The sequence below is a fragment of the Miniopterus natalensis genome, chromosome 1 (genome assembly GCF_054644295.1).
Source record: "Miniopterus natalensis isolate mMinNat1 chromosome 1, mMinNat1.hap1, whole genome shotgun sequence".
In the NCBI taxonomy this organism is placed as follows: domain Eukaryota; kingdom Metazoa; phylum Chordata; class Mammalia; order Chiroptera; family Miniopteridae; genus Miniopterus; species Miniopterus natalensis.
The window spans coordinates 8,687,606-8,709,588 of NC_142081.1; the positions used below are offsets into that span (position 1 = coordinate 8,687,606).

Here is a 21,983-nt window from a genome sequence, read left to right on the forward strand (position 1 = left end):
CTTGTGTTGTCGTCATAGTGGTTTTCTGATCCAGGCCACCTGGGCCTCTAGAATCCCCACCATACTGAGGAGATAGTATTAACCCCACTTCGTAGATGAGGAAACTGAGGCTCCGAGAGAGCCAGCGACGTTTGCCTGAGCTCCCCAGCTAGACAGGATTTCAACTTCTGTCTGACATCAAAACCCACATTTCTGGGCAGTGGCTCCTTGAAGGGAGGGCTCGTCCCGTTCACCTGGGAGCTCAGGTCCTACAGGCCCACGGCAGCCACTACAGATGTTTGCTGGACGACTGGACAGCCCTGATCTCAGCGGGTCCACGCGGGTCCAGGGCATCCACCCAGTCCATTCTGATGTGTAATGAACGTTTTGGGTATCACCCCTGCCTGTGACCTTGAGGAGTCATTTTACCTTGTGAGCCTCAGTTTCCTGAGACAGCCCTGCCATGCTCTCGTGAACAGTTAAATGTACAAGAACTTCAGACGCCCCAGATTCCCGTGCACGTACCATGTTGGGGTGGCAGATTCATGCCAAAGGCCTTGGTGGCAGCACTTCCCACTCCACCCCCACCCCGGGGGGCTGTCAGGGCCTCTCCCCAGCACCATGGAGAGCAGATGCTGTTTCCCAAACTCACCCCACCTTTCAGGGCCCAGCTCAGGTGTGGCTGGGAAGTGAGGGAGAGGAAGGAACCGGGGCCCCTTTGCGTGTAGTATTTAATCCCCACGCACTGTGAGGCAGATGTCAGCACCCCATTTTAGAAAAGATGAGAAAACTGATGCCCTTGCTCAAGATCCCATGGCTAGGAAGCTGCCCAGAGTTGCCCAGAGGGACCGAACCTCCCCTTGTCCCTTTGCCAGAAACCAGTCCATCCCACCTCACTGAGTCAAGAGGGGGAAGGGTTCACAGAAACAGGAGAGAGCCCAGAGCAGGTTTATTTTTCCTTTGAGACAGTTTGTACAGGATATATTACATTCAGGAGTTCTCAGCTTTCACCGAAAGGTCAGAGGTTATTGCAGTTGTGCCAATGGCTCTGATGTGGAAGGAAAAATTCTAGAAAGCTTCCTGTGTTCAGAGAGAGGATCATCGTTTAAAGTCGCAGGGGTCTGCCCTGCAGAGGGGCGCACTGGGGTCAAGAGCAGGAGGAAAGGGGCATGGGAGCAACAGGGTGGCCTGGGCCAGGGCAGGCTGGAGCCGCCTGCCTACCAGAAGCAATGCACAGGTCGGCTGGCCAGGACCTGTAAAGGGGACAACAGAGCCAGGACCACAGGATGCCTGGGGGCCCTGACTGGTGGGGACAGCGGGCGCCTCACCCCCGCCGCAGTGCCTGCAACTGCTGGGCCACCTTCTCCAGCTCCGCCTCAATGGCTGACAGGCTCTCCAGCTCCTGGTCCTAGGAGAGAAGGCGAGGTTATGCAGGGACTGGCCCAGGGAGCAGTGCCAGCATCGTGGAGCATGCAGGCAGCCAGACTGGTTGTGCCGCTGGCTAGCTGTGTGGCCTTAGACATGTGGCTCTGCCTCTCTCAGCTTCAGAGGCCTCTGTGTACCATGGAGACGGTTTTGCCACCCTACAGGGCTGCTGAGTATTGTGCACAAGAATGTCAGGGAACAAGGGCCCTAACCCCACACCGCCCCTGGTGGCCTCTCATTCAGGCCTGCTGACTCCTGAATGGCTCCAGGAGGGCACGTGGAAAATGAAGCCACTGGTTCAGAGTTCCCGCCAGTCCCCATCCCAAGCGTGGGCTATGATGACGGCTCCCAGGGTGAGCCCAGGCCTGGGTTCCCTGTCTGCTGTAGGCCTCCCTGCCTCAGCTGCCCTGGGCCCATGACACAGGCTAGAGGCTGTGAGAGCTGCCTCCGTCTACCTGCCTCGGGCTGAGCATTCGATCCTTGGTCCCGATCTGGGGGGCCTGAGCTCTGGTTGACAGGGTGGTTCCTGGGCACGTTCTGTGAGCCTGTATGGGTGCTCCAACCTCAAGAAGCTTCCAGGTGCCCAGAGCCGGCCTAATGCCCATGAGACTGTGCCCTCAAACCTGGAGCAGGCGTCAGGGAAGGCCATCCTCTGGCCTTGACCTGGGAGGGGCGGTCTCTCAGGGCCCCTGCCGGATGCCAGGCTGCAGAGTGTACCCTCCCCTCACCCCCACACTGGAATAGCACTGACAGCCCCATCAGGGGCCCATTTAGAACAGACATCAATGGTCGCCATGGAAACAGGGATCCAGAGCCCTTTGTCTTGGAGAAGCCCCTGGGGCATGAGTTCTGTGATGCTGGGGCCATTTCTAAGGAGACCCTTGGGCTGAGTGGAGTGGTCCCCGTTTCTCCTCCCTGCAGTCCGGGGCTCCCTCTGCCTGTGAGGAAGGCAGCTGGCCCGCCCAGCTCATTCTAGGATGGGGAAGGGGGTGATGGAAGTTGCCCAGCCTTGACCTGGGTCCAAAAGCTAGGGCTGAGGAACAAGCTGCTATTTCCTGTAGCCCTGTCCCCTTAGTCTCCTGGGGACATAGGCAGATGACATCCTTTGGCTCCAGCTGCCAAGAAAAAGCCGCCTCCTTTCAGGTTGCCAAGACCCTGGTCCCAGACCCAGAGAGAGGGTTGGAGGCCTGAGAGAGGGGCTAGTTCTTTTCTGGGTGGACAGGTCCCAGCCCCCATAAGGTCCGGATTCCCACCTGGGCCCTGAGGCTTGAACCACTGACCACCCCCAAGGTCTCCTCCAGCTCCAAGGCTATGTCGCTTGCCTGCCAGGGACCCCAGCTCCCAGCCCTAGCCCTGGGCACGGCCAGGTGCTCCGAGCTCACGTGTATTCTGATCATGATAATGAGGTGAGCAGAAAGGAAGCCTTTCTCCCGTTTCACAAATGGGGCAACCCATGAGGTTCAGAGAAGGAGAGTGGCCTGCCCAAAGTCACACAGCTAGAAGGAGGCAGAGCCCAGGTTTTCAGGCACCCACCTGCTTCCCCCACTCACTCACCCCCTGGCAGGAGGTCCAACTGGTCCTGCCCCCTCCCCCTCTGCTATTCAGGGGTGGGAGGCAGGGCCTGAACCTGAAGAGGAGGGTGTGCCTGGGTTGCTGGGTCCAGGAGAGGACGTGGCTGGACCAACCATGGGGTCTTCCCAGGACACCAACTGTCCCTTAAGTGTCCCGTCCTTTCATGCCCTCCCAGCTCTTGAGGCCAATGGTGCCCTGGGCTTGGATCCCCTAGGCAACAAGTGGCCCTGCTCAGGCCAGTCCCTGCCAGGTCCTTTGGTTTCCAAGCTCTGTCCCTCCAGAGCTCCAAGCTTCGCCCATTACTCTCGTCCTGCTCCCAAACCTGCGGGCTCCCTGCTGTCTTCAGGACAGTGGCCACTCAGCGCCCCTGGAGACGGGCCCAGCTCACACCTCCCCGGCTCCCACGCGCTTCCCTGAGCGCGCCCATCTCCAGCTTCACTGGGTGCCCTCTGCGAGCCGGGGTCACCTGCCGTCCGCCTGGCACGCCCCTTCTTCCCCTCCCCAGGCCCGCCCGCGCCCAGGCCTCCGCGGCGTCCCGGAGAGCCCCGTCTGAGCTCCTCTCCGGTCCCCGATTCCAGGGGGCAGCAGCCGCAGGTCTGGGTGCAGCCGCCCCCTGGGCCCACCCCGGGCCTGGCCGGCTCGCCGCCGCCCTATACCGACCTCGGGCCTGCGGTTGGCGCTGCCCTCCTCCTCTTTCCTCTCCTCTGGGTAGCTGCGCCCCCGCAGGGCCAGGCCCGCCTCCGCGGCCTCCTGGGGGGACGGCCTCCAGCCTCCGTGCAGCGGCAGCCCAGGGCCCCCGAAGCCACGGCCCCGGGCCTGGAAGGAGAGCCTCATGGAGCGGTCGGGGTCCTCGTCGTCCTCCCCCTCCAGCCGCTTCTCCGACGGCAGCTCGTTGGCCAGCTGGTCCGCCTCGCTGCGCCGCCGGGCGTCCTCCCACTCCTCGGAGAGCCGCTCCTCCTGCTCCTGCTCCTGCTCCTGCAGCTCCCTGCTCTGCCCGCCCCGGAGGCCGCCAGGGGCCCCTGCCATCTCCTCCTGCCGGGACCGCTCCCGCTCCCCCTTCCCTTTAGGGGACTGAACTTCCTCAGCCTCAGTCTTCCCGGCTCCATCGACAGCCAGAGCCTTGGACCAACCTGGAGCAGGCGGTGGACAAGAGCAGGAGACGAGGGAGGGGTCACCACCTTCCCCAGTCCCTCCCCGCCTCTCCCCGGGGGCCCCTCTGTGGCCACCGCTGAACCACAAGCCCACACTCGGGTCCAGGTCATGACCCTGCTCGGAGGGAAAGAGCCATCTTAACACCATGCTTTGTAAGCCCCTCTCCGAGCCCGGAGGGGTGGGCTGGAGCCCGCCTCTTCCTGTAGCCCTCTCGTGGTAGAAGCCCTCGACCCAGGGGTCACGGAGCAGGGCAGGGACGGGAGACTTGACAAGGCCCACAGGAGGAGCCGGGGTCTCCCTAAATCCTGGTCGAAGCTGACGACTGTGCCCAGAGAAGCCTGCTCCCACCCGCCGTACGGTCCCTCTGTCCCCAAAGCCTGCCCACCCAGCCCACAGAGGCCCTCTAGCCTCCTGGGTTGGGGGAAGGATCTATGCAGAATAGCGGACGTGCATGGTTTTGGAGCCACACAGACCTGGGTTAGAATCTCAGATTTTACTACAAATTAGCTGTGTGTTGGGCAAATTACTTAACCTCTCTGAGCCTTGGTTTCCCATCCAGCAAAATGGAGATAATACCTCCTTTCAGGGTGGTTGTGGAGGTGGCATGAGGTCATGGATGAGGTGCCCCTCGCACGCACCCCCCCTCTCCCGCACATTTGCCGAGGCCTCAGACATCATACGTACTCTCGCCTCTCGGGGCCTCCTCGTAGCCGAGGCTGGGGTGGGGGTTCAATGCTTCGGAGGGGCCTTCTTCAGAGACGGCCTTCTCTCCAGCCTCCGCACCGGCGTCGTCCTCTCTCCCTGCCTGCTGTCCTTGCTCTGCACCCTGGCCCTCCTCTCTGTCTGCCAGACCCTGGGAGGGGTCCCCGCTGTCCCCCTCAGCCGGAGGACCTGGGTGTTTCTGGCCAGGGAGGGTGGCCGGGGGATGGGTGTTGGTGATCTCTTCCTCCCCTGGGGCCTGGTCGGCCTCATCCTTGGACCCCTGCCCGGGTTCTGGGGAGGCCCAGGGCCCGTCTTGATCTGTGTCTTGACCACTCTTCACCTCATTGGAATCCCTTTTCTCCGCAGAGTCCTTGGCGAGCATCTCTTCTGTCCCCTCTGCAGAAAGAACAGAAGCAAAGTGAGGCCCTGAGCACCAGGCTGCACTCCAGGTCTCCCCAGACCCAATTTCAGGTCTTAGTCATTGTATCTTGGTGATTCCAACAAGCCCAGCCCAGGACACCCGTGACGGAACTGGGGTTACCCTCTCCGTGTCTGGGTTTGACCTGAGCACAAAAGGATTGCATTCCTTTGTAATTCTACCTCTTAAAGATATGATTAAAAAAAAAAAAGACTTTCAAGATGACCCCAGAAAATAGAGCCTGAATTGAGAATTAGGACATCAGCTGAATTACTGTGTGGTCTTGGGGAAGTTCCTTAACCTTTCTGTGGGGCTTCTCTGTTTTGAGCATCCTGTGAAAGTGCTCAATTCCTCAATATTTGCAGTTTTCATTAAAAAGCGTTGTCTTGTTTCTGCTTTGAAGATAGCCTGTTAACTATTGTAAAAGTCTCTCCCATCACCAGAATGGTTACTGTCGCACAAGCACCAGCTAGTCCATCCCACCATCTGACTCCAGGGCTCCAGGTGAAAGTGCTCCCATCCATTTACAGAAACTCAAACTGATCCTCAGAAAGCTGGTCTGCAAGCGGCAGAGCTGAGCCTTGACTCCAGCTTCCAAATGCCGAGTACAGGGCGCTCTTTGCGCTGACACACATGGCTGCTTCCCTTATTGAAGCCTCAACACACACACACACACACACACACACACACCCCAGGCTATTCCCCCTCCTGAAACCCATGGCAGACACCCATAGTCCTCCAGACCCTCATTCCCATGGCGCCAGCATGTGGGAGTCCATGCTATGCTCCAAGCAGCCACTAGGGAGACAGCCCTGGCCAATGGCCAATGTGAGGTCACCTGGGCCACACTAGCAGGCTTCCCGAGGGAAGGTCCTTGAAAACCCGGCTCCTGGAAACTCGCCTCATTCATCCACCTTCCACATGCAAACAGCAGGCCTGCTGGGGCAGTTTGTGGGTGTTTGCAGGTAGGAGGGTGAGTCACAGAGAATCACTTTGACCTACGCCATGATCTCTTTGACCCCTAAAAGCTCTCTGGTCTCAAGAAAGATGATCCAGCCCTGGCCAGGTGGCTCAGTTGGTTGGAGTGTCATCCTGTTCGGGGTGGGTATGGGAGGAAACCGATGATGTGATCTATGTTTCTCTCTCGCATCAATGTTTCTCTCTCTGTCTCTCTAAAAAAAATAAATCAATGAAAAACATATTTTCCCGGCGAAGATTTAAAAAAAGAGAGCCCTGGCTGGTGTGGCTCAGTGGTTAGAGTGTTGGCCCGCACACCCAAGGGTCACGGGTTCAATTCCCGGTGAAGGGCACGTACATGGGTTGCAGGTTCGCTCCCCATGCGGGAGATAACCAGTTGATGTGTGTCTCTCAATGTTTCTCTCTCTCCCCCTCCCTCCCTCCTTTCCACTCTCTGAAAAGCAACTGAAAGAAAACCTTCAGGTCAGGATTAACACAGAATATTTAAAAAAAGAGAGAGAGATGATCCAGGTTAATTTAGTGTTTCAGACCTACCTCTCCTGGATCATCCTGCAACTTGGCTATGCTAAGGCGCCACCTAATCCCGGGATGGCAGGTGCTCAGGCAGGGGCCCTGCTGCAGTGGCCACTGGGAAAAGCCCGAGTCAAAGCTGCTCACCTGCCAGGCCGGCCACTCCTGCTCTGGAGTGTCAGCCCCTGGTGGGCAGATGGGACCCATGGAGGGCTTTGGAGGGAGGCAGGCCCAGGTTCACATCTTCAGTTATGTCTTGGACAAAGTACTTAACCTCTCTGGCCTCATTTGTAGATGGAAAGAAATAGTAGCTACCTTACAGGGCGTAGAGGAGGGGCTCAGCCTCCGGGAACCCTCGGGCTGTCATGACTACCGTTACCGTCGCCCCCCCCCCCCCCCCGGTCTGCGGCCGGACTGGCCAGCACTGACCCTTGAGCTCGGCCTGCTCGTTTTGCTTCTGGAGAACCTCTGAGAGCTCATCCTCAAAACCTCTGTCCTTCTTCTGCTGACCGGCCCTCTCCTTGGCACCTGGTAGGAGAAAGGAGAGAAAAGTCCCATGTGGTTTGAGCCAGCACATTTGTCTGTGGAAGTGAAGTGTCCATGTCCTCGTCTGGGCACTGGGCACATCATGTTGCAGGCCTGCCCAGTAAGAGTCGGGGGGGGAGGGGGATGAGAGCTTGGGGACTCTGGAAGGGTTGGCTGCCCCTGTCCCCTCCCAGCTGGGGCCCATCAGATGGCCCTATCACCTCCAGACTCAATTTCTCATCTAGAAAATGAGAGCAAGCCCTGCCTGCTACCTTGCAGAGCAACAAAGACTCAGTTGGAGCAGAGGGTCCCAGGGGTGGAGGCGGAGAGTGGGGCCCCCTCAGGACCCGGCTGGCAGCTGGAAGACCCTGCAGCAGCAGGCAACAGGGACTGTTACCCTCCTGGGGGCTCTTGATTCAGGTAAATCCTGCTCACCCTGGACCCCATAATCTCAGACACTTGGGAGAAAACCAAACACATACCTGCATCCAAGCCCAGGGCTGGCACCTGCTGCCATGAGCCAGAGACCCCTCTCCCTGCTGCTGCCACCTGGCACTGTCCCCACCTGTGCCTTGTTCCTGATGGTGGCCCCTTGCCAAGGCCAACTCAGCAGCTGATGATTATCCCCCCCATGATAGGAGTTTCTGGAATGGCCAGAAGACTGACACTGGTTGTGGGTGAGGGAGTGTGCCCAGAGGAAAGAGATCCTCTCAGCCACCCAATCTCAAAAGTGCCCCCATGGCAACAGCTGAACTCCAGAGACCACGGGGTACTGGGAGAGCTGCATCTGGTCTAGGCATGTCCCTACTCACTGTGTGACCTTGGGCAAGACACTAAACTTCTCTGGGCCTTGATCTCTTCACCTATATCAATGGCAGACTGGACCAGGTGGTGTGGAGGACCCCTCCATTCCACTCTCCAGGTGAAAGGAAATACCCATGTATCAGAGAGAAGCGGGACCCCCGGACCTTCCACCTGATTTCCTGACTCTCAGTCACTGGAATTTACCCAGATTCATGTGCAGTGGCTGGAAATACCTTGGAGAGCAAGGTCTTGGAGCTCTTTCAGCAAATTCTGATGTCGCAGGATCGAGAGGATCCGCTCATCTGCAATGAGGGAGAGTCGTTATGGGCCATTGCCAGAGAGCGGCCAAGGGAGCGATTGCCATCAACAGTTTCAGCTGAGCACAAGGACTTTGCTCTGGAAACTCAAAGCCTGGGTGGCAGCAGCAAGATTGGGTCTTGAGATAACACTTTTGAAATGACCTCCTTTCCAAAGCATCGGTCGGTTTTCTACTACAACAGAAAGGTCAGCCACTCTCCCCCCACCCGCCCTCGGCCAAGAGAGGGCAGCCCCGAGGTGAGGTATGGGTGTCTTCGAGCACATATCCCCCATCTCCATGCCTTTGCTTATGCTGTCCGGCCCCCCCGGGGTGCCCTTTCTTCACTTTTCTACCTACTGGTTTCCACCTTTTCTCTTACCCCCAACCCCAATGCTAATGTTGGCTCTATCCAACAGCTGGTCGAAGGCTTGGCAAAGCTTTTTCCTTCTCATGCCCACCCACGATGCTCCTTTATTCGTCACGTATCTATACGGTGTCTCCCAGGTGGCAGCAGCTGTGCCCGACACTGGGGATATAGCACACAAAATCCTTGCCTGCAGGGAGCTCACGTTCTGGTGACTGCTCTTCCAGCCCTGGTTTCATTCTGCCCAGGATCCTAACTAACTGTGTTCATATTTGTCCCCTCTGCTAGTCTGTAAGCTCCAGGTGTACAGGGCCTGTACCTCCTCCATCTCCCTGTACCACTCAGACTGTGGCACAGGCCTGGACAAGGCCGGCATTTGGTCAATGACAGGAATTAAATCACTAAATTCCATCACAGGCCACACACCCACGCCCTCGCCTTCCGGCCCAGCAGGCAGCAGCCCCTCACCCCCAGCCTGGCTCATACCTCCTCGGAGCGTCTCAAAACACTCCTGGCTCACAGGCATGGGGCTGGGCTTGAAGAGCGTGTCAGAGATGACCTCAACGATGCACTTCATCACCTGAAAGGAGAGTGGGGCAGGTTGGGGTTGGTTTGGGCATGGGACTCAGCCCCTGAAGGCTCCAGGGCAAATTTCTAATGAGAACATAGGGCGTTTGCTCTTGTCTTCAGGAATCCATGGGTGCCTGACTCAGGGGCACAGCTCTGCTTTACCAGCCAGACAGTGATAGCAATGATAACAGAAAACCCTTATATGGTACTTTTCATGTGCCAGGCACTCCAATCACCTGGCCAGCAGGTGTCCCTCTAAGATGGGGGTGGGTACCTGGTGCCTTCTCATACCCAGGGATTTCTTTAAAGATGGGGAAGCTGCTCCTGGGCATCAGACATATGTCTTGCAAAAGTACTTTAGTCCTGCAGATGCCCCAAAGGTCAGCTATCTCCAGGAAGCCTTTCTGGACCACCCAGAGGAGCACAGAGGCCTTGTCTGGCTCGACCCTGTCTGGAAACAGGGCTTGGATCGCTGTCTCCCAACAGCCACGGTGTTGTCACATGCAGGGAGTGACAGCCTCATGATCTGGCTCCATATTCAGCCATTGGATGAATCCACTGGCTGAAGGTGGGCACACATCCCCTAAATCTGGGTGCCCATCCCAGGCCAACAGCAGCCGTATTTCTGAAAGTCTTGTCCAGTGCCTAGCAAGGTGCTGTGGATGATCAGGCACCTGATAAATGGGTATCTGAAGGTGGTGCCAACTGTCGTGTGGTATCCTAGCTGCGTTGTCTTGAGTATGCGACTTGACCTCTTGGTGGAGGAGCCTCAGTTTCCTCACTTGTGAAACAGGAGTGAGAATAACCTCCCAACGGCCCTCCCAGGGTGACAAGGCACAGATGGGAAAACACTATAAAGCGTGAAGTGCCACACACACCCAGGGAGGGATACACCACTCCCAACCTGCTTCAGCTGTCTAGAGCCAGGAGGAGGGGCCAGAGGTGTCAGACATGCACCAGGCAATGCTGGTAGGGAGTGAGGGGGTGGAAGGCTGTGTCTACAGGATGCCAAGGCAACCTGCCCAAGGATCCAGGATGGCAAACTGGCAAACAGGCTGTACAACTGTCACAGCATCCTAGGAGGGAACGTTCAGGTCTTAAACAGCTGTTCTGTTGTCCCTGACCCCAGGCTCCTGAGTACAATATGGTGACCTAAATGTCTCCCAGAAGGGAGCTGGCACGGAGGGCCCTGCAGCCTGCAGCCTGCACCTTGCCCTCCCTGCAACCCCAGACCTTGCACTGGGAACAAAGACAACCAATAGCCCACGAGGACAGATTTGCAGAGAGAGGAGCTGGTTACGGATCCCAAGAACAATGGGGAAATCGAGAAGGGAAGCTCTAGAAATAACAGTGCCTATTTATTGAGGACCTACTATGTGCCGGGCACCTCACACCTGACTCTTATTTCTCACAGCTTCCCCCAAGGGAAATATTATTACAGATGCAAAAAGGGGAAGTTCAGAGAAGTTAAGAGGTTTCCCCAGACCTCACAGCTACAACGAGCAGTAGAGTTTTAAATACAGGCCCGTCTGCGAGTAGGAAACATAATTGAACAAATCGATGCTTTGGGTTTTGACCATAACCTCTCTGTAATGGAAGAAAACTCCTGGAAAGGTGGGGAGCAGAAATTTATCTGACTCTCATGCGGAGGTATCTGTGAGCACCAGAGACTGGAAGAACAGCCGCAGCTCAGACATGAATGAATTTCAAGTATACACCCAACATGGAGTGTCTCTTGTTGGCTACAGAACCCCCCACCAGTATCTCCTAAGTTCCCTTTCCTGGGTGACATCCACCATCAGCCCTAACTGGCCGGGACCCTAGGTGCAGAAGCCAAGACCGAGAATGTTTTCATTGTGGCCCTTTGGGAGAGCTATGGCTTGAGAGGGGTGCGGTGTGCTGCTGGCAGGGCCTTGGGGGCAGGGGAAAAGCCAAGGGGGAGGTGCAGGCCTGGCTCTCGCATGTCGGTGCACAACCACAACCACAGAACAGAAAAGCCGCCCCCAGCAGCCCTCGGCAGGTCCGCCAGATTCGGAATGTTCAAGACAGTGGGTCTGACACCACAGTCCAGCAGGTGAGACACGGGCCCCACTGGGCTGCAGACTCAGCTCCCAGGAAGCTGGGGAAGCCCCCCAGCAGGGTGGCAGGGCGATCAGCAGCCTTTCAGGTCTTTTGCAAGCTGTCCCCAGCCTCAGCAGCCGCAGTGCCAGCTCTTGGCTTTATGCCAGACTCACTCCTGCAGCTGCCCAAGAGCTGGCTGTAAGGTGTCCACTGGGGCCTCCTACCGTCCCGTCCCCCCCCCCCCCCCCGGGCATCCCCGTACCCCTTCTTACCTCAGTGTCTCTTTTATTCATAGGGCTGTTCACAGGGAGGGCAATGGCTGGGAAGAAAAAGAGAAAGAGCTGGGGTCACTCCTCTGCTCTGAGGGGGGACCCCATTCCTTCCTGACCAGGTTCATGGGGGGCCCATTCGCTTCTTTGCTCCCCCTCAAAACTGCCCCCACCCAAATGAGAGGCTGCGGCTGATTCTGTTTCCCTCCCCTGGCTGCCGCCCCGCGGGGGTGTCTCCCAGGGCCTGCCCCGAAAGCCTTAACCCTTCCCTTTGGGAAAGCTCCGGCTCCGGAGGGGGCGTGGGCGCTGAAGGCAAGTGTTGTGAAAACGGCGCGGGGCTGAATGGGAGCGGGTGGGAGAGCCCGGGGGCGGGGGAGACCCCGGGGAACGGGGACGCAGGGGCTGTGAGAGGGGGTGCCCAGGGCAAAAGTCAAGGGCAGGAAGGCGGGGCGCGGCGGGAGGGCGGACGGGGAGGGGCGCGAGCGGGGCGGGCGGCAGCCCTCCCGCCTGCCCCGGTGACCTTGGCCGGCCGGCGAGGACCAGGGGCCGGGCGTGGGGCGCGGGCACCCGGCGGCCCTGCCCCGCGGGGTCCGGAGCGTGCCCAGGGTCGGGCCGGCGGCCCCGGGCCTCCGGCGCGGCGGGAGCGCTGTCCGCGGTGCTGAAACTCGCCGCGCGGGGGCGGCGCGGGGCGCGCGGGCCCGGCCGGGGGCGCGCGGGACGGCCCCCCGACTCCGCGCTCGCTCACCTTGCCCGGCGCAGAGCAGGAGCGCCAGGGCGGCGGCGGAGCGCATGGCGAGCCCGGGGCGCCGCGCAGCCGGAGGTCTGGGGCCGGGCACGGCGGGCTGCCGAGGGCGCGGGCGCGCGGATGCGGTCGCAGGGTCCGCGTGCGTCCGTCTGTCGGTGCGCCCACCAGCCCCTCTGCGCGGAGCTCAGATGCTGCGGGAGCGGCGGCGGCGGCGGCGGCGCTCGCGCGCCTCCCTATATACCCCCGGGCCCGGAAATGACGTCATCGGGCCGCCCCGCGCCCCCCTCTCCCCACCCTCCGGGGGTCCCGCCGCACTCCACTCCACCCTCGGCCTCGCCCCTCGTGCCTCCGGTCCCCGCGGCTCACCGCCTGCGAGTCAGTCCAGGGGGCAGGCACCTGGCTTCCGGGCGCACGGGGACTCCACCACTCGACGCGCCCCCGCTTGCTGTGTGTCCTCGGGCAGGCACTGCGCGTCTCTGGGCCTCGGGCTACTGCAGCGCGCGCCGAGGGCCCTGCCGATCCGGCACAGCACCGGTCTGCCCCGCAGGCTTCCCCCATCTCCTCCGCAGGGGAGGTGTGCTCACCGTTAGGGCTCCCCAAATATCTAGGAGGCCCTAGAGGGGTTTCCGACCCGTCTAAGGCCTCTTCCTGGCAACCCAGTTTTGTGCCTTCCCGGTTTGTAACTGTACCGTATATGTACTTATTTGAATAATATTTAGTCTCCATTGCTTTCACAGTGCTCCGCACGGCACTGGCACAGAGGAAACACGATAGATAATTGTTGAATATTCTGAGTGGACGGTTAACCCACGCGGGGGGGAATCCCGGGCTCTGGCTGCTGTTGGGCAGCTCTCATGGGGGATGGTGAGGGAAAAGTGGGGGACAGTTCTTGATCTCAAACCAAAATAGGTGTCCTTGTAACTTCTGCTCGTTGGCTCTAGTCAGCCTCTTAGGTCCACCTTCTTGCCGCGATAACCCATCGTGTATTTGAGAACAGCTCTCACCTCTTCTTGAGTGTTTTCTAAACCTGTGTTTTGTGTGCAAGGCTGGTTCCCCGGTTTGTTTCCCTCTGCCCTGGGGCTCTCCTGCTCGGCCACGTTGCTACTCTCAACCAGGGATCACATCAGAAATCCTTTGCCACCTGACTCCAATGTCATAGTGAACCTGGCGTCTGAGTTACTGTCTGGCATTGGCTGGAAGTGTCCAGAGCCCCTCCTTCCTGGGACCCCCCATCTCCTGCTGCTGCCTCCTGCCTCCTGCCTCCTGCCTCCTGCCTCCTGCCTCCTGCCCCACACCTGCGCCCACTCAGCCCCTAAAAAAGAACCTGGCAGGAGCTCAGAGGAGATGAAGTGGTCTTGTTCATGCATTTATTCATCTCTTCAACTATTTGTTAAGCACCTACTATGTGCTTAGAATGCCTTAGAACAGCAGCCAGCTCCTCTAGGTGCTGAGGATACAGCATGAACAAAACAGACAGAAGCCCGGCCCTTACGGAGTTTACAGAAGACAGACAGTAAAGAAATAAAATGCACAGCATGTCAGGTGGAGGAGACAAGTGCTAGGGACAGAAATGAAGCGGGGAAGGGGGACTTCTGGGGAAGGGGTGCTATACGTTAAATATAACGAAGGTGGATCTGAGGTGGCCTCACCCAGCAGGGGATGTTTCAGCAAAGACCTGAAGTTGGTGAAATAGAGGGGTTGCATGTGTCCAGGGAAAAGGGGCCCAGGTTGAAGGAACAGCAAGTGCAAATACCCGAGGGGGGAATGTACCTGGTGTGTTCAAGGAACAGTGAGGAGGTAGAATGGAAAGGCCTGGAATATATAGCTGAACAGTAACAGTCCATCTCAAAAAGCTTGGAAATGCACAGAAATACAGGAAAAGCACCTGTACTCACGCCACCCAGAGATAAGCAGCATCAGCAATTTTAAAGTATAGAGTCCACGTAGCCTTGAGATGGCTGCTTCTGTAAAAGGCAGCTCCCGGTGCAGGACTTCAGCTGCGCACTGAAGGATTAAGTGCCTCCGGCCCTCCTGATGTGGGTCATCCTGAATGTCCTGCACCGATCTGCATCATAAAGATTTATCTATGTCAGGAGTATACTGGTCCCCTACCATCTATTGCGTGCCACAATTTGTAACACGCAGGCAAGTTTCCTAGTTTTTTGCTGTTGTTATAAGGAACAGTCTTGTACACAAACCTCTAGCATTTGCAATGACTGCACTTAGTAGTAGGTGAACTCCTTGGCCCAAGAACATGGTCGTTCTTAAGGCGCTTGGATGTGCACTGCCCAGCTGCCATGAGGAAAGTCGAACCACTTCCAAGGGGAGTGGGCTTTTCCCATGGAACCTTCAGAGCCACTGCCACCCCCCCAGGAGCATCCTTCTTCAGGAGCCTGACCCAGTTTGTCATGAAATTGAGCACAATCAACCAGCAAAAATGTCCCAAACTGGGCTTTACAAGGGACAATGCCACTAACTAGCGTTTGCGGTGTGCTTCATAACTCTTCAAAACGGTCCATCGCCGATGCCTTAAGCTCCCCTGGGCCTAAATGAGAGAGGGATTTTGATTCTCCTTTGCAGGTTTGGAAACTGCAGAGAGACCTGGGATGGGGAAGTGGGCACCCAGGGCGCCATGTGGCAAGTGAAGGGGAAAGTTGGACCTAGAGCTTGCTCTGCCCAAATGCCCCATGTTTCCTGTGCCCTCCTGACTTCTCACTGCCGTTCCCTCTCCCCGGAAGGCCTCCCATTCCCACCCCGCTCCCTCCCCAGTGGCCTGGCACGCACGCTTCCATACCTTTTAAGACCTGAGGTAATTGCTTCCTTTTCTTGCCTCCACACACTTACTTGAGCATTTATCACAGAAGGTTGAAAATATTTGCCCTTAGGTCCTGGCCGGGTAGACCAGTTGGTTAGAGTATTGTCCCCAGATGCCAAGGTTGCAGGTTTGATCCCCAATTGGGGCACATATAGGAAGCTACCAGTGATCCACAGATAAGTGAAACAACAGGTTGGTGTTTCTCTCTCTCTCATCCCTTCCTCTCTCTCTCTCTCAAATTAATAAATACATAAAAAGAAATATTTGCATTTATCTCATTACACTATGAGCTCCTTGGTGTTTGGCCTGCCTCCTACCATCTTGGGAGTTTGGTTCCTAGCACAGTGGTTGGCACAGAAGAAGGCAGAAACTCGCATCCCTTGATGCCATCTTTGAGCTTTGGGCTGGACCGGTTAGGTAGGAATAAGCTTCTGGAACAAAAGACCCTAAAATACGGTGGGATAAGATGGGTCTTATTTCTCTGTCGCACAGCAGCCCCGAAGTGAACAGTGAGACTCACTCATGGGGTGACTCAACATGAGCTGTCCACCTTTGGCACCAAGGCAGCTACTCTAGTTGCCACCACCTATCAGTCATCACATAGGGACAAAGGTAGATGGAGGCCAAGCAGCTTCTTTGTAAGGATACAATGCAGAACTTGCATGTGTCCCTTCTCCCGCTGGCTAGAAGTCAGGCACAGGGACACTTAGCTGTAAGGGAGGCAGGGCAGCCACTGGGGGTGGTTCTGATGACTAAAGGAAGGTGATTCCGGAGGTCAATGAACGTTCCCTTCTACACGACCCATGGTGATGGTGACATTAACTAACTCTTGTGGAAAACTTACTGGGAAGCCGGCACTGTTCCGGAGTTTACATCAGTCCTAAGAGAGGAGCCATCATTAAACTTGTTTACAGGGGGAGTTCAGCAAGGGAATTAAGCCCAGGTACCCGGAGGCATTCATCATATATAATGAATTCATGTCTCTTGCATGCATCTAGAATGGTGCTAATTATGCACCATCCTTGGGAGAATTGATGAAATTGTCTCTCAAATAATCCGTGTTGCGTGGGTCTGATGAGGAACCGTGTATGGAGCTGTTGATGGGCACCTTGCAAGGAGCCAGGCGCTCGGTTTGAGTCTTGTCTTTGTTTGGGTTCCCCAAGAGCAGACACCAAGACAAGGATTTGGGCATGTTGATGGGTGAGTCACCACTGAGGGCAGCAGGGGCTCCACCTGGCTGGGGCTCACTGAGAAACTTCATTGAACACTCCTCAGAATGGTCCCACTGGGGCGGGGAAGCTGCGTACTTACCCTCCATTCCTTTCCCTCATTGGGGGTCTAGCCTGGAGGCTTGGTTTACCAGCACTCTGCTCTGCTCTGGGAAAGGGCCGAGCTAATGCCCACTGCCAGAGAACACCCTCGGCAGAGAACACTGGACGCTGTTGGTGTGATGGGAACTGTCTACAGGTAACTTCCCAGGTGCCCCAAGGGGGAGTAGGTGGGACACTGACATCTGCTACAGGGCTGGATGTGTGTTATTTTATTTCATGTTTACAATAAACCTGTGGCTAAGTTGTCAACATTTCTGTTTCTCATGTGCAGAAGCCAAAGCTCAGAGAGATGGAGTAACTCTTCCAATGTCACACAGCTGGAAAATGGTGGAGTCTGGGGACCAGCCATCAGTCTCGTGTCACTCCACACTCCCCTTCCCAAGCCCTAAGCCCTCTATCAGCCTAATGTTTTAACTGGTCCCCATCAGCACCCCCCATCAAAAACTCCTGCCTTCAGGATTTTGGGGGGCTTCTCAGTTTTTGAGAATGACAGTTGATGCTTTTTCCAAACTTAGGTGGATGAAGCGTGGAGAAAGGCTATTTTTATGACTCTAAGTCTACACCTGCAATCTCCGTCAAAGCCACAGCCTTGCTTTGTGATGCAAGAACTTTGGACAAGTTCTCAAGCCCTCATTTCTTTTCAGGTTGCTGCCCCTAAACTCCTCTTATCTTGACATCTGGACCTGCCCCTGGTTATAACATGTACCTCTTACTTGGTGCACATGGTCAGGTCCTTGTTTTCTTCCCCCAGACAAATTTTCTAACTGTGAATCACTCCTACTGAAACGAAAAGGCCTGGGAAAGAAAGACAAGGTGTGGCTAACTCTGCATTAGTTATGCAGTAAGAGGGAATTAGACAGGAGTATGGTCTGCTCTGAAGATGGGCTTGGCTGACGGTTTCATTTTATTTTTATTTATTTTAAGATTTTGAAAACTGATTTTTAGCCCTGGCCGGCTTGGCTCAGTGGTTAGAGTGTTGGCCTGCAGACTGAGGGGTCCTGGGTTCAATTCCTGCCAAGGGCATGTACCTGGAGCGCAGGCTCTATCCCCAGCCCCGGTTAGGGCGTGTGCCAGAGGCAAGCGATCGATGTGTCTCCCTCACATCGATGTCCCTCTCTCTCTCTCTCCCACTCCCACTCTCTCTGAAAAAAAGCAATCCTCAGGTGAAGATTTAAAAAAAATTTTTTTTTAAATTGATTTTTAGAGAGAGGAAGGGAGAGGGAAAGAGAAACGTTGATGTGAGAGCGAAACATCAGTGGGCTGCCTCCTGCATGCCCCCTATGAGCCCACAACCCAGGCATGTGCCCCAACCAGGAATCAACCAGCAACCTTTTGGTGCACGGGACAATGCCAAACCAAATGAGGGCTCAGGTGCCCATCTTAGAATCATTCTTAGAGTGCCAAGGGACCAACAGGTCTCAAGCTGCTCACTGCTCATTTGTTCCCCAAGATCTGCTGTCAAATTTTGATCCACGAACAAAATGTGTTTTATCACTACATATATATAGTGATAAAACCCGCCTTGGTTTTGTATGTCACTGAGCTGAATGGGCGGTGGGGCTGTAGCCTAGCTCGCTGGGAGGAGACCGGGGGCAAAGCGAAGGCAGGAGCTCTTTTTTTTGCATTATGAGTATGCTCAGCCTTCGTCCCAACTCCCTTCCGTGGGTGCAGAAGTAGGAGCACTTAAAAACCACATTTCCCAGACTTCCTTGCAGCTAAGGCCCTGCCTGTGATTTAGGTTCCACCAGTCAGAGGAACTGACGCAGGAACTGGACTTGGAGTTGTGTGTAGAAAGATGGGATGCCGAGCCACACGTGGCCAGTGTGGACGTGACAGAGGCGGGTGACCCTGAGACCGGGCTATGGCGTCACCCTCCTGCCTGGGCAGTTTCCTGATCCTGGCGGAGCTGCAACTCCCCTGGCAGCTCAGCTCTGGGCTGTGGTTTTGCGACTTGTTTCTAGAAACACACTTGACAGTCGGCCTCTTCATTCCTTCCAGTGATTCTGAAAGCCACTTAATATCCTGTTTCTGAAATGAAATCCAATTGTAACAAGGAAATAGCCAGCGAGCAGTTCTGACGACAAACAGCAACACTGGGGTGGAAGGCGGCGGGTGAACAGGGTGCTGACAGTGACCCCTTGTCACGGCGTTGAAGGAAAGGGACAATGCCAGGCACCATTTATCTCCAGGGTTTCATCGTGGGGACAGCGCCCGCTGCTGCATGAGCTCGCCAGCCCCCCGGCTGCCTGCCCCTCACTCCTCCCCCCCCCATCTCCTTCCCGGCTTCCCTCCCTGGGGGTCCCCATGAGCCCTGGCCACTCGCATCGCTGACCCAGGGAACCCAGGCCTAGATGCGGACCCCACCGGCTCTGCCTGGGGTGAGGGGGGTCTGACAGCCCGATTCCGCACGGCCCTCAGTCCAGCAGCCGCACGGAGGTCAGTGCCCTTCCAGCCTCATCCCCCCTCAGACCTTGAAAGATTTCCCTCCACCCCTGACTCCGGGGCTTGATGGTCCTTTTTAATTTTTAATTTTTTTCAACTACAGTTTATATTCGATATTATTTTGTATTAGCTTCAGGTGTACCGCATTGGGGTCAGACAGTCGTACACTTCACAGTGTCCCCCGATATTCCCAGTACCCACCTGGCACCGTACAGTCACCCCAGGGTTACTGACATGTTCCCTGGGCTGTGCGTCACATCCCTGTGACCGCTCTGTGGCTGCCAATCAGTTTCTCAGTCCCTCCCCCTCCCCCAGCCCCCAGCCCCTCCCCTCTGGCCACAGCGGTGAGTTCTCAGTGTCTGTAAGTGTTTCTGTTTTGTCTGTGGGTTTATATTCTTTAGATCACGTGTAAATGAAGCCCTGATTGTCTTCTTAATTAATTTGGAGTGTGGCTCATTAGACTCCTGCCCTACTTCGGAGGCGTCTTGTGGAGCCCACTTCGGGGCCTCTGACCAAGGTGAGACCCAAAGGGTGAGAATCCACTGGGTTGGGGGATGAGGGGGCCTTGCGGCAGCCAAGCTGGAGTGAGGGGTTGGGGGGAGCCCCAGACTCCAGGGCCAGCTGGACAAGAACTCCCCCAGAGCTACCGGGGACCCGCCGAGTGACCCTGCCTAGCGGCGTCCCACACTGCCTCAGTGTCCCCAGTGAAACGGCCGTGGGGACAGGCGCACGCTGCTGAGCGTACCTGAGATCTGAAGCACAGCAGCTGCCCCCTGGCCGCACCGATGCTTTCCCCTTCCTGCACCTGCGATGAGGGGCCGTTTTTTCCTAATAGACCGGGAGGCGGCGGTTTAGAGAAGGCGCCTAAACTGCTTGGTTGCCATACAGCCTAAGTGGCAGAGGTAGGATTTGACCTCGAGCTGAGGTGCGGAAAGTTGTAACATAGAAGTTTATCGCTTTTAGATAAAGAGGGTAAATGCTAATATCACCTGGTACAAGGGGACATTGAGGCTCAGAGATGAACAGCGCCTTTTCCCAAGTCACACAGCGAATCAAGAGCAGGGCTGCGAGGGGAGCCAGGCCCTCTCTCCCAGCACCCAGTCAAGGTTTTCCTTCCTGGACAAGGCTGTCTTCTTCCGGAGGTCCCCGGGGGGGCCGGGGGATGGCTGCCCCAGGCCTTTCCCAGGGTGCCCAGCTACCTGCAGAGGTGCCTTCTAGAGAGTCACTCTTGGGCCTCTCTGGACCCAGCCTCTTTTTCACCCACTCTACCAGAGCTGTTAGGGGCTGGGAAGGAGAGACATTCCTTCATTCAACAAACATTTATTGAGCACCTACTGTGTTCCAGGCTCTGTTCTGGATGCTTGGAATGTGCTTCTGAAGAAAGAGCTTCTTGGAGCTTGTACTCTAGGCTGGGGAGACAGGCAAGAAACAGCAAGCTATACCAAATACATGCATTATATAGAGGTTAAAGGAGGTAATGCTGTGAGAAAAGAAAGAGCAGAGCAGGGTAAGGGCTTGGGAGTCACAGGGTGGGAGGGTGAGGCCTCATCAAGCAGGTGGTCAGGGAAAGCCTCGCTGAGGCCATAACTAAGTGAGGACTGAAGGACTTGACGGAGAGAGCCACATGGATATCTGGAAGGACATTCCAGGCAGAATGGATAGCCAGTGCAAAGGCCCTGGGGCTGGGGTATACCTGGCAGGTTTGAGGCAGCTGGGAGAGAGCAGGTAGGCAGAGGACAATAGTGGGTGAGACAGGATTGGGCCTCACAGTCTGGGGAGGATTTGGGCTTTTACTTTGCGGCAAACAGGAGTCATTGGGAGAAGAGAGTCAGCAGAGGTTGGAGACAGTGTGATGCTCAAAGGCATTATATGGATGCCTGCAGACCTAGCCAGCTCCCAGCTGCCCAACACCCTACCATCCCAGGGGCCTGCAGAGATGCTTCTGAACTAGGAGGAAGCCATTGCCACCTCTTGCCCCAGGTGGCCAGAAATGTCCCAGGGAGTGACCGACTGCTCAGGACATCTCCACGTTGGGGGTCCCTGCCAGGGGGTCCTTGGGAGCAGCTTTCTTCCTGTCCCCTGGGGAAAGTGGCAGCTGCTTATCTGATCAGGGAGCCCAGGGCTCTGGACTGCAGAGTCAACATGCCCTCGGCCGGCTTACTAAATCATATTTTCCAAACATACAGCTCCTCCAAGCCCCTTATCAGGCCTCCAGGTGGCAAAGCACGGTTGCTGGGCAATGTGGTTTTATCTGCGAGGTCTGCACAGAGGCTGTGCGAGGTGATTGCATTAGGTCCTCTCCCACCTGTCTCTGCAAACATCTCCAGCGGCCTCCAATTAAGGTTTTGCTTTTCTTCTTTGGCAGATGTTTGTTTTAATCTAATAAAGTGGTTTGCAGGCCTCCGTGGGTGGATGAGGGCTTCAGTGGGCCTCAGCCCTGGAGGATGGTGGGAGAGGTGGGGGAGGGTGCCGTGAGCACCAAGCCCTGGACTTGAGTCTGGTTCACTTGAAACATGAGCACAGCAGGTTGGAAAGGACCAGGCCACGGCCAAACTGAGGTGGGAGGCACCCCTGCCCTAAGAACAGGGTCAGAGCAATGCAGGGGCTTCTAGGATGGGGCCAGGTAGCTGGGACTCTGAGGGAGAGACAGCCCCCTTTCCAAGCCTCAACGTCTCAACTCTATGGGCTCCCAAAGGGTGACTTCTAGGGCCTCCCAGAGAAGAGTCTTCAGGTGACTTCAGGGCCACCCTGATCCCCAGAGTCCCTCACCAGCTGGCAGAAGCAGCTATTGATGGTGGAAAGAGCTGCACTTTGGCATCGGGAGACCTGGGTTTGAGTCCTGGCTCTGTCTAGTCCTACAGTGTCACCTTGCAAAAGTCGCCTGACATTTCTGAGCCTGTTTCCTATTCCACAAAATGGCCAAAATAATTTCTTGTGTGATTTCTATGAACTTAACAGAGAAAGCTCAGTCACCAACACCTGCAGTGCTTGTTATGTCTGGGGTGACTCAGGGGTGCTGATGA

The 21,983-nt window shown here is 56.4% G+C and overlaps 1 protein-coding gene across 3 annotated transcripts; it reads right to left on the reverse strand.

The window, feature by feature from the left end:
• Positions 1-910: 910 nt before the first annotated feature.
• Positions 911-12,418, reverse strand: CHGA (chromogranin A). Of its 3 annotated transcripts, none has more exons than XM_087813845.1 (8): positions 12,373-12,418; positions 11,631-11,677; positions 9,214-9,307; positions 8,299-8,367; positions 7,166-7,264; positions 4,819-5,226; positions 3,637-4,106; positions 911-1,387 (listed from the first exon to the last, which is right to left on the reverse strand). In XM_087813845.1, exons 1-8 carry the CDS (start codon positions 12,416-12,418, stop codon positions 1,304-1,306), a joined length of 1,317 nt encoding a protein of 438 aa, XP_087669971.1. In that variant the 3' UTR covers positions 911-1,303. The 3 variants fall into 3 exon arrangements, with proteins under 3 accessions (XP_087669971.1, XP_087669970.1, XP_087669973.1); XM_087813844.1 differs by having other exon boundaries at positions 4,813-5,226; XM_087813847.1 differs by lacking the exon at positions 4,819-5,226.
• Between the last annotated feature and the right edge of the window lie 9,565 nt (positions 12,419-21,983).